We start from the raw sequence: 15,856 nt of genomic DNA on the forward strand, positions 1-15,856 counted from the left end.
GATTAGATAGGAACTAATATTCCAAACTATATATCTACTTGGGGGGGGGATGTTGGAAACTGCCAAATCATAAATTTGGTCCATGATATATAGTAATGATATTGCAAAGAGTTTTTGTTTTGGTGAAAGTAAGAGTGTATTTATATTGTACCCACCAATCCGGGATCAGTAGCTCCAGTATTGGTTTCAGTCTGGCTTTGATGGGAATTCTCCCACCCTATGGGCGAGCTTTGCAACTGCCTGTCAGCGAGCAAGTTCAGACCTTCCCTTTAATGTTTTAAGAGTGCAAGTGGGAGCACCAGCACTCTCTAAGCACATAAATCAACTCCATGTTAAGTTTAAAATTGCTGAGGAGGTCCAAGGGATAACCTAAGCACTTTTAAAACCAGGAGTCACACCATCCTGGACTTACATAGTTGTACTCCACAGAGTAGTGAGTGTTTTGAAGGAGGCAATCTCAGACTCAAGGAAGGTGACATTGCCTCCTCCAACTCACATCACTCTCCCCGAGAGTCAGGTCGAAACCCAACTCCAAAGTTATACTGCAACTCCAATATTACTGCGGTATAAATGCACCCTACAGCTACTTTCATTTTATAAAGAAAATGAAACTAGTGTGATCATAGGATCTTTCCCTTTTCTTCCTCAAATTGGTCTGGGTTTTTTTTCTATTTTTTTGCCTCTCCCAGGAGATTACATGGTTTTCAGGTAGGGTGGGAAATGTATTTATTGTGACGCACAAGGCATCGCAGTTGTGTGAGACAGAGGGTCTTTTCCTGTCCGTCATTGTTCGTATGTCTATAGATACTCAAATAAAATTCAAAAGAAAAAAATAATTGCTCTCCACAAGTTGGTACTGGAATACATGGACGGGTGATGGTTCATAATAAGCATGAGGCAATAATAGGAATTATTGGTCCACGCAGGTTAAATGAAAATAATATTTTCTTGCAAGCAGGGATAAGGTTAACTCAAAGCACACTCTACCATGGATATGTCAGCATTAAAATACGTTAAAAGATTACCAAAGGAACATAAAGTACTGACAAAAACAAAAACTGGAAAATGGTAGGGTTGCGTAAAACTGATGGGGAGTGAATAGATAATTCCACTAGTGCCGTATTTGCTTCTATCTGTCAACACCTTTGAAAAACAAATCACTGTCTTCACCCTCTATGTCACTACGTCCGTCTGTCTCTCTAGTATTTAATGGATTGATAGCAACAACAAATTAGAAATTTTGCCCAGAAGAGAACCTAGATATTTGAAGCTATTTATACTGCGCACTGGACTTGAGCAGTGTTATCACAGCATTGCATTTGGAAATGTGTGTATAATATTCATGAGTTTGAAATGGTATTAGGGGAGTTATCATGGTGATGCAGTTGAAAAGTCCTGTACATTATGGATATATTAATTCATGATAACTGGCATGACACTGTCGGCAGCACAATAATATTGTATCTCTACTGGACCAATGTAAACATTATCTAGAATAAAGGGACTGGCAATATTACAGTTCCACTGCTTTTGCTCTTTTCCAGAGGTACTTTTGAGGAAGCGCCTTGGAATGTTTTACCATGTTAAAGGCGCTATATAAATGCAAGTTGTTGCTGTAGTTAAATACCATATTTTTCTGTGTGGATTTATCATACTTCATTTTTCCAATTCAAAGATTTTGAGTGCTTTCAAATTTCATTAGTTACCGTAATTTCTTTGCTTTTCCTTTAGTTTAACATAAAGATCATAGTTGTGTTTTTGTGCTAAAAGGAATTGACAGATTAAATGGTTCTGGCAGGTATAGTGCAATCATCTCTCCATCTTTTTCAACAAATCACCTTTAAAAACGATGAACCTTGAAGAGTTAATATAGTTGTGGAATATGTTATCAGGTATGGCCATTGAAGCATATAGCTTCAAAAGACAATTAGATGCATTTGTAGAGAAGGGAATGTGAGAAGGTAGGTCGACATGGTTGATCTGTAGAAAAGAGACAGGTTTGATCGGACTAGCGGCCATTTCCTTTCCTAAAACATCTTGGCCTAGAAATTGGATTGCGATGTGCCCGTTTTACGGGTGTAAAACTAGTGCCTAAGCGTCCAATACGACGGGTGGCCATGCACCTGCTCAATTCACAGCGGAAGTGCAGTGCCCGCCATATTGGTTAGAGCTCCTCCTTAGGTGTCCAAGCCACGCCCCTTTGTGAAATTGGACTCAAAATGTGCCGTGCATGCTGCGGTCAGTTTTTTCGGGCGCTCAGCAGCCAAATCAGTGGTCCCTTTGAGGCTGCCATCTGAAAGGTAAGTTTTAAGTTTTTTGTACTTATCTTAGTGTGGAGCCAGGAGGACCTGGAGTCTGCTGAGACCGATCTTGCTACCCCCACCCCCCCCCGACGACCAATGTGCTGCCTCTAGGACCGCGAATGGTGCAGGCACCTTGCCGGTACTATTGTAATGAGGTCACCGGACGAATTTGCCGCAGTCCTGCTGCTGGTCTCATTGGATTCGGGTGCCATCTAATTTCTAGGCCCTTTTTTCATCCTACATCAAAAATATTATGTTCGGAGAGAGGCAATCAGTTAATTGATTTGCCTGTATAAGGGGAAATTCCATGAACTGCACTTTGAGTGCGGGGCAGGGGGGTGGTGGTGGTGTGCAGCTGTAGTCACAAATTTTTAGCCCCAATTTTCTGGTCCGCACTCTCCACTGCGGGCGTGGAAATCCCCCTATAGAGTCATGCACATGGCTATTATATATGGTTAGTAGAACAAAGTTTTGAGTAAGATTTTGCACATAATCATTTGTATCCAAACTTAAGGCATGTCCCGTTGTCATCTAAACAGAAAAGCACCAGAAAAATGGCCTCCAAAAGATATAGGTTAGTAGTAGGTCAGATAGGCAAGGGGTTACATAATCCAGAGAGAGTCACAATGCAGAGAAAGGTACCTGCGGGTCACCCTAATCAAAGATTCAAGCCAAGTCACACAATTCCTCACAATCCAAAGTTCCTTTTTCTCCTCAACACAGGATATTATTAGATGTGCCAAAGAGCCAACTATGTCACAAAGGATCCTGCACAGTACAAAGTATTCCAAGAAGGCAGACTGTTTGGAGACATTTTACCTGGTCCACCCAGAAAGCACACATTATTCCTTCTGAATGGGTTATCTGCCACAGCACCTGCCTCAGGCACACTAAGACCTAAATTTTAACCCGGAAGAACAGGTGAGTTGGGGACGGGGAGGCAGTAAAAATTTTTAAAATCTAAAACCTGACCCCAAGCCACCTCCAACTTGTCCACTTCTGGTTTTAACAGAGGTGGGTCAAGGAGTGGGCAACCAACCTGCTCTCAGGAGGCGGGTCGGTCACTGAAAGCTTTCAAGGAGGCTGCAGGCCTCCATTTTTACAGCTTTTGTATTTTTAACCCCTGGTGGCCGAGATTCCCGGGCCTTCGCTTCTTGCTACATGAGAGGAGGCGAGAAGGCCCGAAACGGCAGGTAAGTGCCTTTATAGCACAACTTGTGGGCCGCGGAGGAGCAGGAGTGCTTCCCCCAGATCTAATAAGCTTACCTGCAGCGACCCCCCACGATCTCCTACCACTCCCCACGTTCTCCGACTCCCCCCCCGATGACTCCCGATGCCCCCTTGATGACTCCTGACCCCCCATCGATGACTCCCGACCCGTCCCAGTGATTCTGGACACCCCCCCAATGACCGCCGATGAATTCCGACCCCCCGATGACTTCCCCCCCCACCACCGATGACCCCCAATCCTGACCTCCTCCCCTCATGACCGATTCTCCCCCCCACCAATCTAAGACTTATCGTCTCGCATCCACTTCCTGGCTCTTCTCCCGTCCGACTGACGGCCAACCAGTCAATCTGACTGGCCTGTCGAATGGGAAACCGATTTTAAAAAAACAATAAAAGTCCTTACGTTAAAATCGTAAAGACGCCCAGGAAACCCAATGCCCTTCCCACCCTCTTCCAGGCTCCGTGTTAAAATTTAGACCTAAGTGTTAGTTGCAATGCTTGATTCACATGACCAATACGCTCCTTTACACACCGTGGAGCAAGAGGTTGACTCTCTGCCAGTGACTGGGGTCACAGAAAGCTCCAGGGAGCCCTGAAAGACAACATAGTCAGTTATGGTCAGTAGTCAAACCCCTCGTGGATTTAACCTCCCATCAAAATCATAGCCAGAAAAGCCACACTGTTCAACAGGCTACAAATTATGGGAAGCCCCTACCATATGCCGAATAACTCCCTCCAGTATGTGTAACGCAATCTAAGATTCCAGCAATGAATTTGTAATGATGTTAGTAAGTACTGCATCTTTCAGTTTTCTACAGGCTGTTTAATAGAAAAAGGTGGCCTAGACATTGGTTTGCGATGGCCAGCCGGCACGAACTGGGCACAAGGAGCAATCTCTCCGCCGGAAAGGGTAGGCCCAAAGGCCCACTCGATATTGGGCCTCAGGCCTCATTTACAGGAGACCGGTGAGCTGCAGACACCTGCTGGGTGTCCCCATGCAGCTCGCCGGCAAGGAAAATTTCAATTTCGGGCCACTGCATCGCCGGCAGCGACCCTCAGGTAGGTCCTGGGAGAGGAGGAGGGAGCGATTGAGAGACGGAGGGGGGTGATCAGGAGAGAGAGGGAGGTGATTGGAGAGGGCCAAACGGGGGTTGGCATTTGTCTTTGTCACTGCAGTGGAGTCGGGAGGAGCATTCTTGCACCTTCCGACTCCACATTGAGGTAAGTATTTTGTAAAAAAACATACCTATTCGGTGGCGGCCTCCAGCGGCCCCTTTAAGCTAAGGACCGCTGGTTAGGTTGCATGTCGACCATGTTTTCCTGAATGCAGCTGGTCCTCCACTCCAAAAAACATCCATCAACCAACTTTTTATCCACGCTTCCATATTCCCTTTCATAATGTGTGCCTTAATTTTATGAACTTGCCTCCTATGTAGCATTCAATCTAATTGAATGGCAGAACAGGCTCGAGGGGTTGCATGGCCTACTCCTGTTCCTATGTTAACAAATGCCTTTTGAAAGTCCTTATACAACTTAATTTCCTTTATCGATTCACTATTATTTCCTCAAAGAGCTCGAATAAATTTGCGAGACATTACCTGTCAGTTACAAATCTTTGCTGGCTGTCCTTAATTAACCCATTTCTTTCTAGGTCAGTATTAATGTTATTCTTTAGAAGCTTACCTCATTGATGTTAGGCTGACTGGTCTATAGTTACCTGGTTTATCTCTTTCCCCTTTTTGACCAGAGGTGTTACATTGGCCACTTTCCAGTAAAGATTACTGGATTGTAATCAGAAACAGGAACCTTGGATCAATTTTCCTTTCCCTAACCCAAATCACTATGGCTATTTGTAGTGTCTGCTGCCCTGCTGATATCAGCACAAAATCGGCACAAGGTCTTTTAATGCTTTCATTTTGTCACATCCTAGAAAAAGTTTAGAGACAGGTTTGACCTCCATTTATTAAAGACATGTTCACATCTGATACATCTCAATGCTCATATAATACCTCCCTTATAGCAGGTTGATGTTATTGTTATAATTTACATGCAGATACTGACCTTTTAAATCACCTTAAATACACTAAGATTTTATGTTTCGTCCAATACATATTGATGATACGCACATCACAACTTTGAAACTGAAAATGAAACTATGGCTTGAAAATTAATTTATACACACTTTACATATATTTTTCTGTTATGCCCTAGGCTGCTATGTTTTTATTTTTCTGAGAAATCAATAGTTAATTTTAACCTTTATGCTGCATTTCAATATTGGATCGTTTTACATTTTTAAAACATTGCACCACATCAGTTTTCACAGTTTTTCTAAATTAAGTTATTTCCAACACACAGAACATAATTTAGAAATAAAAACAGAAAATGCTGGAAACACTCAACAAGTCAGTTAGCATCCATAGAGAGAGAAACAGAGTTAACGTTTCAGGTCAATGACCTTTCGTTAGAACTGGAAGAAGTTAAAGATTTAACAGGTTTTAGGCAAGTTCAGAGCCAGGCAAAGGGGGGAAGGAAGGACGGGGGGAGGGGAGGCTTATTCCACATAATTTAGAATTGTCTGAAACATTGTAAGGTCACTTTGGTTGGAATTAGTCAGTTTGTCATTCACACCATTTTTGTTTTGTAGTTTTCACCTCAAGGTCAAGACGTCCAATAACACACTCTGGCTGTCCTTTATACTTTTGCCCACATTTATTTGGCAGATCTGTCCAACCAGCAATTTTTCTGTTGTTCCTTTATAATGTGAAGACCACTGGAGAGCCACTCACATGGGGCTGACATCTGTGGATTCGAACCTGTTTGTGTCTATTCTATTGTTTTAAAAATCAATCATTATTGCTAAATACATATATAATACATGCATACATCAGCAGTCTATGGAATTCTTCTACATTGCTGTGTATAAATCCTACTGCAAGAATTTTAGCACAGCACTGAAGACAGGAATAGGCAGAAGTCCAATGTGTCATGTATAATCCCAAGCACACTAAGAAAATAACTTATGTAGGTATGTGTGTGTATGTACATATATGTAATATGTGTGTGTGTGTATTTTTATCCCGAACAACACCTTTGGCTCAGAAGATTTATTTAATTTCTTAAACTATATAAAATGATGGGAAAAATTGAAACCTTTTTTAAAAAAAATTGTTTTTAAATTCTACTACTTTATTTGTATGTTTCCTGCCTGGTTCTCATGTGGCATGAGCTGTTATGTTGCACTCTGGGTATTACAGTTTCATGGAGCAGGCTGAAAGCCACAGCCCTCATGATGCATACGTACATAATTTGTCCACAGGAGGAGAAAATCCACAGCACCAAAGACGCAGGTAACGTTACCAAACTGTGGAACTGAAGCAGAACTCAAGCCCAAATCCCACAAACAGGGGCAGATCTCTGGGAAGAAACTCTAATGTAGGAATGTGGAATACTATAGAGGCAACTATGTGACTAACTTTATGAATTTAAGGGAATTTTACTATTTTTATTGTGTTTATTGTTTTAGAAATGTTATTTACATGGCTACATTCAGCTGGATCAGAAATAAAAATAGCTGCTGGAACAATTTAGTTGGTTAAAATTACAGCTTTTCAAGTGACTGCTTTTCTATGGGATCTTTACTTATTGTTAATTCAGCAAAACAGTTTGACTAAGTTACTTATTTTGTTCAGTAAGAACATTGTTACATTTTTTTTCCTGCCACTTTAATGTATGACATGCTAGACAAAAGATAATCGTTTTAGTTATGCCCAATATTGAAGCAATGCAAAACCATCCTCGCACAGAGCCCTTGATCAATTAAATAAAATCAGATAGTAATATTCAATGTGTAATACCTGTGCTTCCTATGCTATTGTGTTCCTCACATTATACTGTGGCTGAACTCTTGATACTGGAAGTTTGAGTGACTGGTCATTTTTGAATTACAGCAGAAACTTTAAAATTAATGAGGCAGCAAAATGTAATCTGTCAAACTGCCTAAACTCTTAGCTTCACTCCTATGAATATAAGGGTATCTAGTGGCAGCCAGATGATATTATTAAATTTAGTGATTGCTCCTTTTCAGTTCAACTGGCAAAGACCAGAGAAGCCAGAATAAAAATAGTCTGGTCAGAAAGTCACTAACAATTAATTACTTAATTACTCAAGAGACATGAAACACAATGAACTAGAAGATAATATGGGAAGATTTCCACTATCCTATATTAGTAAGGAAATCACAAAGGTGTTCTTGGTAGGCGTTTATGATTTTGCTACAAAAAGCAAACTTTCCATATTCTTCGCAAACCTAAAAGGAACAATACTCGAAGAAGACTTCCTTTGAATGCTAGGTGCAGTGAAAATGGAAATGCAACATACAGAAAAAAAATCTTTGCCTACAATATTCTTTCTGACTGTCCCATAGGTATAGTTTATAAGCACAACACTTTGTGTGTGATCTTTCATTTAAGATGATAGATCACAATTCTAATAATACTAAACACTTTGCTTTCCTTATTACAACCAGATCAGATATGGCACAAATCAGATGCAATGACTCTCCATGCATTGACTCAATAGTGTCACTTCGCAGTAATCTCAGAATCTCTCTGTCTCTCTCTCTCTCCCCCCTCACTGCTTTTATGATCTGACATTTCCATTTTTCAGAGTGCTTGCTGTGTGGGAGATTATCCCTCCCCCACCCCCCAAACTCACTAAATATATAGAGGTAATGGGGTATATTTTAAGACCAGTGCTATTCCAGTATAAACACTTAATGTGTGCATGTTAAATTCTGATTTGTGCATGGATTAACCATGTTTTTTTAAAAAAAGGTTAATACTTGCCACAGAGGAATTTAGTATGAGCACATTAAGCATTCATTTAGGAATAGCACCAGGCACAATATATGCCTCAAAAGGAAAACACTTTCCTGTTTAAAAATTCCGTTGTCTTGATGTAAAACTTTCTTTTAACAATGTCTATTCACAGAGGGATTCTAAAGTTTCTGCTTGAGTATAAAAGTAGTTGATTTAATTAAAGGAAAGAGAAAATAGGGTAAAAGGGCTTAAAAACAAAGTCTAGAGTAAAATCTGTTTAGAATTTTTTTTAAATCTAGAGTAAAGGGCTTAAAAACAAATCTGGAGTAAAATCTGTTTAGAATTTTTTTACACTCCAGTCTGTGTGCTCCAACAATGATGGGCTGATACCTTTGACTTCTGTTAAAGAACACATCTAGCAACACCAAATTAACTACTGACACAACGTATTGTTACCATCAAAAGTTCGACATTGGAAGGTGCTTTCCTGCCTTCTCCCATTTTGGAGGCTGACTCGAAAGTAAAATCAAGCGGGGTGTAAACCAGCTGGCTGATCTGACCGCATCAGTTTCCTGCTTCGCGGGTTAGGTTAAAAGTATCCACTAAGTGTTTCTTTATGGTTGTTTATGAAATAAAATCAGCTGAGCAGTCCATTTCAACAATTGTTTCATTGGAACCTCATTACCTTACCACACGGTAGGGAGAGATTTTATCCAGTCTCTTCAATCTGTCTATTAACTGAACAGGATATCCTCAAGTTAAAATTAGTTTCAACCCTATAAAATGTTACGAAACACGAATCACAAATAAACAGTGTGATGGGAGTGAGTGTATTTCTTTTCAATTGCATGATATTGATGCACCTCTATAATCGACGACTTTTTCTTATTTCCCAGGCCTGTAACAAGTGCTGATGTTTGGTGCTGCCCACTGAGTTGCTGTGGCAACAAGAGGAAAAAAAAAGCCAAATCCGAAGAGTTTACAGGATTTACAGTTGCTCAAGTTCTAGACCTCCTTGCTCCAAGCACGCTTTAATTTGTACCTTCACTAGTCTATCAAACTGTGCTCCGGTCAATGACAGCCTCTGACCTTACTAGCTTCCACTAATGGGTTCCACCTCTATGAGCAAGTGTTACATTGCTTTTCCTTGAAGTTAGACTGAACATCTATGCAGAGGACGTGAGGACAGAATACACAATTAACCCAATGCTCTGCTCTACAATATTTTAATTGTAATGGCATTGAAAAGAAGGATATTTTGTCAAAGCAAAACATTTTCTACAGGAGACACTATTTGGAAGCTAAGTAAGACATGCTGTTGGTTCTTGTAAGGCAAGTTGTTCTCTGTGTGTCAAGGAAGTTAAACATAGATTGTGCGTAAGTGGTAAATATTGCTGTACATGCCTTTGTTTCCCTTTTTTCCTTTCAAGCAGTATATTTAGGCAGAATTAGATTCAGTAACCTCCATACTGCCACATACAGGACTGTACCACATATTAATTAAGATTACGAGCCTCTGCTATCACTAACAATGTTTAATCAAAAAAAGTTTGCATAGCTTAAAATTAGGGATAGTAAGTGCCAAGTGACAGGCGAGTAAAGGACAATTGTGCTTTATTCTAGAATAATTCAAGACTATGACAGCTAGATATCTAGATGTCATAAATATGGGTTCTGCTGGGATAAGAACTGAGGACAATCTTGTCAAAGCAGTTACAATGTTACAAACTAATTTGTGATTTGGATTTTTGCCACAAATTAAGAGTCAGTGCTGTCTTAAATAGGCTTGGTTCTTCGGCACTGTGAGGTTTATGATATATTCCAGATGGCAGCCACAATGCAACAAATCCTCACATTTTTAAATACCTTGTACCTTTGCAGTCTGAGGAATGACAACAAACCCTTACTTACATGGGGAAAATTGCAAACATCTGCTTATTTTCTCCATTCACCATCATGTGAGCACTAGTGGAGGGACTGCAGGACTCCCTTAGAGGTCCATTGGCCGTTAGTCTTGGTGTTGTGGTGGGTTTTTTTGCAATCAATATTTTGGAGGTTTGCAAGTTGCAACTCACTGCAACCTGCCAAATGGCCTCCCGTCTCCTTTCCCTGTTTTAATGATGTTAACTGTCAACATCCTGTGACACTCACCTCATTAGCATGCATACTGTCCAACTAAACTCAGCTCACAGGCCTACAATGCTTACCAGCACCACTTAAATCACAAGTCTGCATAATAGCCATATCTCAAGTGAAAGATATAACCGTAATACAATTATCTAGTGAACCTAAAAAAACTGCCGCTGGTAAAACCCCAGCCAAAAATATCATTTTTAGAACTCTCTTTAAAAAAATATATGGTCCAAAGGAAGGAAGGAATTTTAAATTCATGGTAAGTTTATAGTTAAATTTCTTACATGTGTACAGCTGTTTTTTCTTTCTCTTACTTTATAATTTACATCAAGATTTAACATCTCCTAGAGCTAGTTAGGGCTACTTTCAGGGTAAATTATTTACAGTTTTAGGTTAAAAGAAGCCTTATTTTACATATTAAAAATCATAATATATGATGAAGTGCGTATATATACCTGCTTCTTTTAATGGAATTTTGTTCTGATTACTATACATTTCAAAACTTTCTGAGAGATATTGGGGGTAATTTTAACTCCCAAGAACAGGTGGGTTGGGGGCATGTGGGTGGTAAAAACTGTACCATTTTAAATCGAAACCGCTCCCCGGCTCCAACGCGCCCACTTTCGGATTTAATGTGGACGCCTTTGGACGCGCGCACGCAGCCGAATCCCGAAAGTCGCCTCCCCAATTACTGCCGGCAGACAGATCGTTAAAGGGGCAATTTACCTACTTGAAATAGTTAAGGTAGGTTTTTAATTATTTCATGTTACTCACCTTTAAATTTAACGACTCCAAGATGGCTTTCCCGGGGCTCATGAATCTCGCTAGGTGAAAGGAGGCAAGAAGGGCCGAATGCATGAGGTAAGTGCCTTTATTGCACTGCTCGTGGGCGAGGAGGAGCAGGAATGTTTCTTCCCGGTCCAACAAGCTTACCTGCTGTGATCGGACCCCCGCGATCGGCTGATCCCCCCCCCCCATCAAAGGAGATCCTCCAGCCCCCGATGGGGACCGATGCCCCCCCCCCCCCCCCCCAATGGAGACACCTCTCCCCCCAATGGAGACGCCTCCCCCCGACGGATGCCACCCCCCCCCCCGCCCCCGACAGAGACGCTTCTCCCCCCCCCCCCCCCCGACAGAGACGCTTCTCCCCCCTGACTGAGACACCCTGATGGAGACCCCCTCCGATGGGCGACCCTTCGACCACCCCCCCCCCTTACCTCCGATCTTCTGTCCTGTCAACCTCTGATCTTCTGTCCTACCGACCTCCAATCTTCTGCCGAGCTGATGTCCTCCATGCCCCTCCTCTGATCTCCTTCATGCCCCTCCCCCCATGTCCACCACGGCCACCCCCTCCCGATGTCGACCACGGCTCACGATATCTCCCTCCTCTCCTCTCCCCAGCCTTCCCACCCCACAGCCGGCCTGTCAATCTGCTCTCTTCCCAGCTCCAGGTCAAAATCATGCCCATAGATCATCAAATTCCTTTAAAATAATTTTTTGAGACCTCCCTGTAAGCGAAGTATCCCAAATTTTTTGCATCCTTACTATTTTTGGGAACATATTCTGTAGTTTTCTTCAGAAATAAACTGAGAGTCCTGCTCTTTGGGATAATCATTAATGTTATGAGGCAGTTGGCAAATTAACCAATATCAAACATTAAATTGAACAGTTAAACTGAGATATCAACTTCATCCTGTCAAGATCAGAGTTTGAATGTGGTCCAAGGATCAGTAGTGAAAGGCATTCGTCATAGACAACTATGAAGATCATCAGTAAAATGAGATAAGTTGGTTTAATTTGTAGCTGGTATAAGTACATAGCATAAAATTCCTTTTAATTTGTCAACCTTAAATAAAGGAGTTCCACTGATTAAAATCGCCCAATGAAGCTTAAGCCAGTTCTCTGACATTGGAATTTAGGGAGCTTTGTGATGGCAGAAATGCAGTGGGTAATTTTGACTTTGCGCGATAGTCTGAAATGGATGATAGCGAATCGGCAACCTGTTTTACATCTCTCTTGATTTTTATTTCCATTGACCTCAGTGGAATTAAAAACCGGGAGAGATGTAAAACGGGCTGCCGATTCGCTATCACCCGTTTTACGCTATCGCGCAAAGTCAAAATCTACCCCGCAGTGTGTTAAATAGTTACTAAACTCCATGTACCTGAAAGCAAAAAATGAAATATTGCATTTCTAACACTTTACTAATTTGTGAGAAATTGAAATCCATCTAAAAATCATGTTATTAGCTTAAAATGTAATATAACACCATAATTTGGGAATTCAAAGGGACAACAATTACTAAATATAGGTATCTTGGAAAATGTAAAATAAATATGTGGACCTCCAAAGGGGTTGTCTCAAATATTGTCACTTCACCCCTAAATACTTTGATTGAGTAGTACATAGTTAAGGTCTCGTTCATTCATGATTTGTGTGTGAAAATGGGACTATCCCTTACTGGTCGTATCTGCCTGACCTGCAAGTTAATGTGTCCACAAAAAAAAATTCAAGTATATTAGCTGCCAGAAACTGTTAAAAGCTCCTCGTTCTTGATAGCAGAACTGCCCAATTTAGTTGTTCTCTCCTGCTATTAAGAACAAACAACCTTATGTGATTTGAACTGTCAGGGGAAGCTTCCTGGCGACAGATGGAGAAAAAGAAAGGTTTGAATAATGGGAAATTTGTAATTATTTTTATCGGGGCATTTAGTTTTACCTTTTTCTTTCCTTTTCTTTTTGCCTGAAAGCTGCAACTGAGACATCAGCTGCACAGTCTGCTTCTAAATCACCTCTTACTGACCAACTGTATGGGGTCAGGAACCACTCGCCTGTTGTCAGTCTGCTCTGTGCTTTTTCTTCCTTGCTGAAAATGCCTCTGTGCAGTGCCTCTCTGAATGAGGATCTGATTGGGAACTGAGCATAGTGGGACTGAAACCTACTACATTGGGCTGAGCCCACTCATTCTCCGTGCCACCCCGTAGCATTATTTGTAGGCATTACTCTCATTTCAGCTTAAACAATTGACCCAGGTTGAACTTAAGGGGGTAGTTCATTTGCAAATAGGCGCAGGGATGTCTTTGAGAGATGGTTGACGGTCAAAGAGGCAGTTAAAGTTCAAAGTGCACGAAGAGCATGGCAATTAATATAAACTTCATTTTATATTAGTTGTCTTGCTCTTCACGCAAGACAATTTGAATAGTGTGGAATAAACATGAGAAATACAGCAGTTGGGCAGATTTTGAGAAACTTCATGAATGTAACGGGACGGGCAGAATGTGCCCATAATAAAATTCATGTCCAGATAAGAATTGTTAAGACAAGCAAAAATAATGAGGGCTGCTACAGGAAAACATTCTTCAATAATTCCTTAAAGTTTATTTCTTACTTGGTATGGACCTGAAGATATTTCCACAGTGTGTCTTTTTAAAATTTTTTTTAATGGTATATGGTGGCCAATTTATGCTGTTAGACACAGGCCTTTGATTTCTGGGACCCGAGTTCAAATTTACACTGGACTGATGGGATAAAAGTCCTCTTCTGTTTCCTGATTTTGAGGGCCCTATGTGAAATGAGTTTGAGCAGTCTTGGCCAAGCTTCTAGTGGGCATGAGCGCATATCACAAAACCTTTCCTAATTTGGCACAGGTTGGTAATAAATTGGCAATCTTATCCAAAATGGCTGCAGGGTGACTGGTGTAAGAAATGAAAAATAGCACACCGCTGTAGTTGAAGCAGGTACCTATTATTGGGCCAGCATACAGGAAGCTTTACTTTATATCTGATCTAACTATACCTTGCTTGGTGGTGCTGATGCTGAGTGCCTGAAATGGAAAAAGTGCTGAAAATGGAACAAACATCCCTCATCTTGATCACAAAGAAGTACATTTTTAAAATAGTATTCCCTGGATTTTTTTTTAAAACTGCCGTCTGTGCTTCCCTTGATATTATACTGTTGCTTTCCATGTCCCGCTTATTTTAAATACTGCTCATTAGCTTCAATTGAGAATCAGGTCCACCAAAAGGGATATAAAGAAGAATGTGAGTGTTCCAGGATTTGATCTTCTACACAGGCTGTGAATGGAAGATATGGTGGGGCTTTCTAATTGAGAGTGAAATACAAAATAACCTTGCTTTCATCTGACTTAAACCTGCAATATATTAAACCCTGAGCATTAAGGGGAAGCAAAAACTTTTGAGACAATCCCTTGGAGAGCGTTTTGATAAACTGTAGTGATGTTTTAAAAGAACATGTGCTAACTATTTAAATTTAACAATGAAAGCAATCAGGGCATAAAATGATGTGGCACTCTAGGAGTTCAAAATAGTATTTTATCAATTATATTTCCTCTTAATTAAATGTTATTTGTGAAATGAATCTCAGTATCTTTATTAGTGAATGTACAAATGCAAACTGATGCACATGTTTCAGATGCACATATTAAATGACATTTTGTTATTTAAAAATTATATATATTTTTTTCTCTCAGTTGTAAGGGTGAAACATGGCTGCCCTAAACCTAGCATACCAACTCTAACCACTTTATTTTTACTGCTTAGAACTTCACAAAAAAGGGTCTGTTGCCAAATTGATCCATTCGGATATAGGTGCTGTTAATTACTTCATTAAAACATATTTGCTGAAATGCTTGCTGTTACTTAGCTGTAATAAATGTTACATTCATGAACATGATGTGATTGCAAAAAAAAACTTGTATTTATTTGTGCGATGCTGAAATAAAGGAAGTCTGGGATTTTATTCTTCTGGGAATCTTTGAAATTATTTTCACAGTATTTTTTTTCTCTGTGATCTTAGTCATACAGATTTGGAATCCTTAGTGTAGCTGGTGGGAACATGACATATTTGTCAATTGTAGCAGTACTGGAACTTTTCACTTGTTAGCCTTTAGACTGTTGGCATCTCCAGATAATTCCAGTCTCCCAGGGCTGACCATTTTTTGAACGTTTTTAGCTAACGCAGTGAGATTCTGAAACAAAACCTAATATTCCAGTAATAAAGCTACTGGAATGTTAGGAATAGCTTTACTCTTGCAATATTAATCCTATACAAGTAAAATTAGCATTTAAGAATTAAGCAGCTTGCTTTATTCACGTTCTAATTTTCTCCCCTCCCTTCCTCTCCTGAAAGTGTTTGATCTTTGCTCGGACACAGCTCCAATGGTGCCGAGGTAGTACCTGGCCTAAGTGGATACTATTCACCTGGGAGCATTGAGAGTGCGTCTTCATCGAGTAGTCCACTATGGGAGGCATCACAACCAAGCCCTACCCTCTCCTTATGAGATGTCCATGCACACATACACACTTCCACCAAAATGTGTTCCTGTTTGTGTGTGTATATATATATATATATA

General features: G+C 40.5%; 1 protein-coding gene across 1 annotated transcript in view; it reads left to right on the forward strand.

The window, feature by feature from the left end:
• The window catches only part of cdh13 (cadherin 13, H-cadherin (heart)), a 768,401-nt gene extending 753,158 nt beyond the window's left edge, over positions 1 to 15,243 (forward strand). Inside the window, exon 14 of the mRNA XM_067998100.1 lies at positions 9,250 to 15,243. Within this exon, the coding sequence (XP_067854201.1) occupies positions 9,250 to 9,257 (8 nt within the window). The 3' untranslated portion in view covers positions 9,258 to 15,243. The remainder of the gene's footprint in view (positions 1 to 9,249) is intronic.
• Positions 15,244 to 15,856: the final 613 nt, after the last annotated feature.

The sequence above is a fragment of the Heptranchias perlo genome, chromosome 16 (genome assembly GCF_035084215.1).
Source record: "Heptranchias perlo isolate sHepPer1 chromosome 16, sHepPer1.hap1, whole genome shotgun sequence".
Classification (NCBI taxonomy): Eukaryota; Metazoa; Chordata; class Chondrichthyes; order Hexanchiformes; family Hexanchidae; genus Heptranchias; species Heptranchias perlo.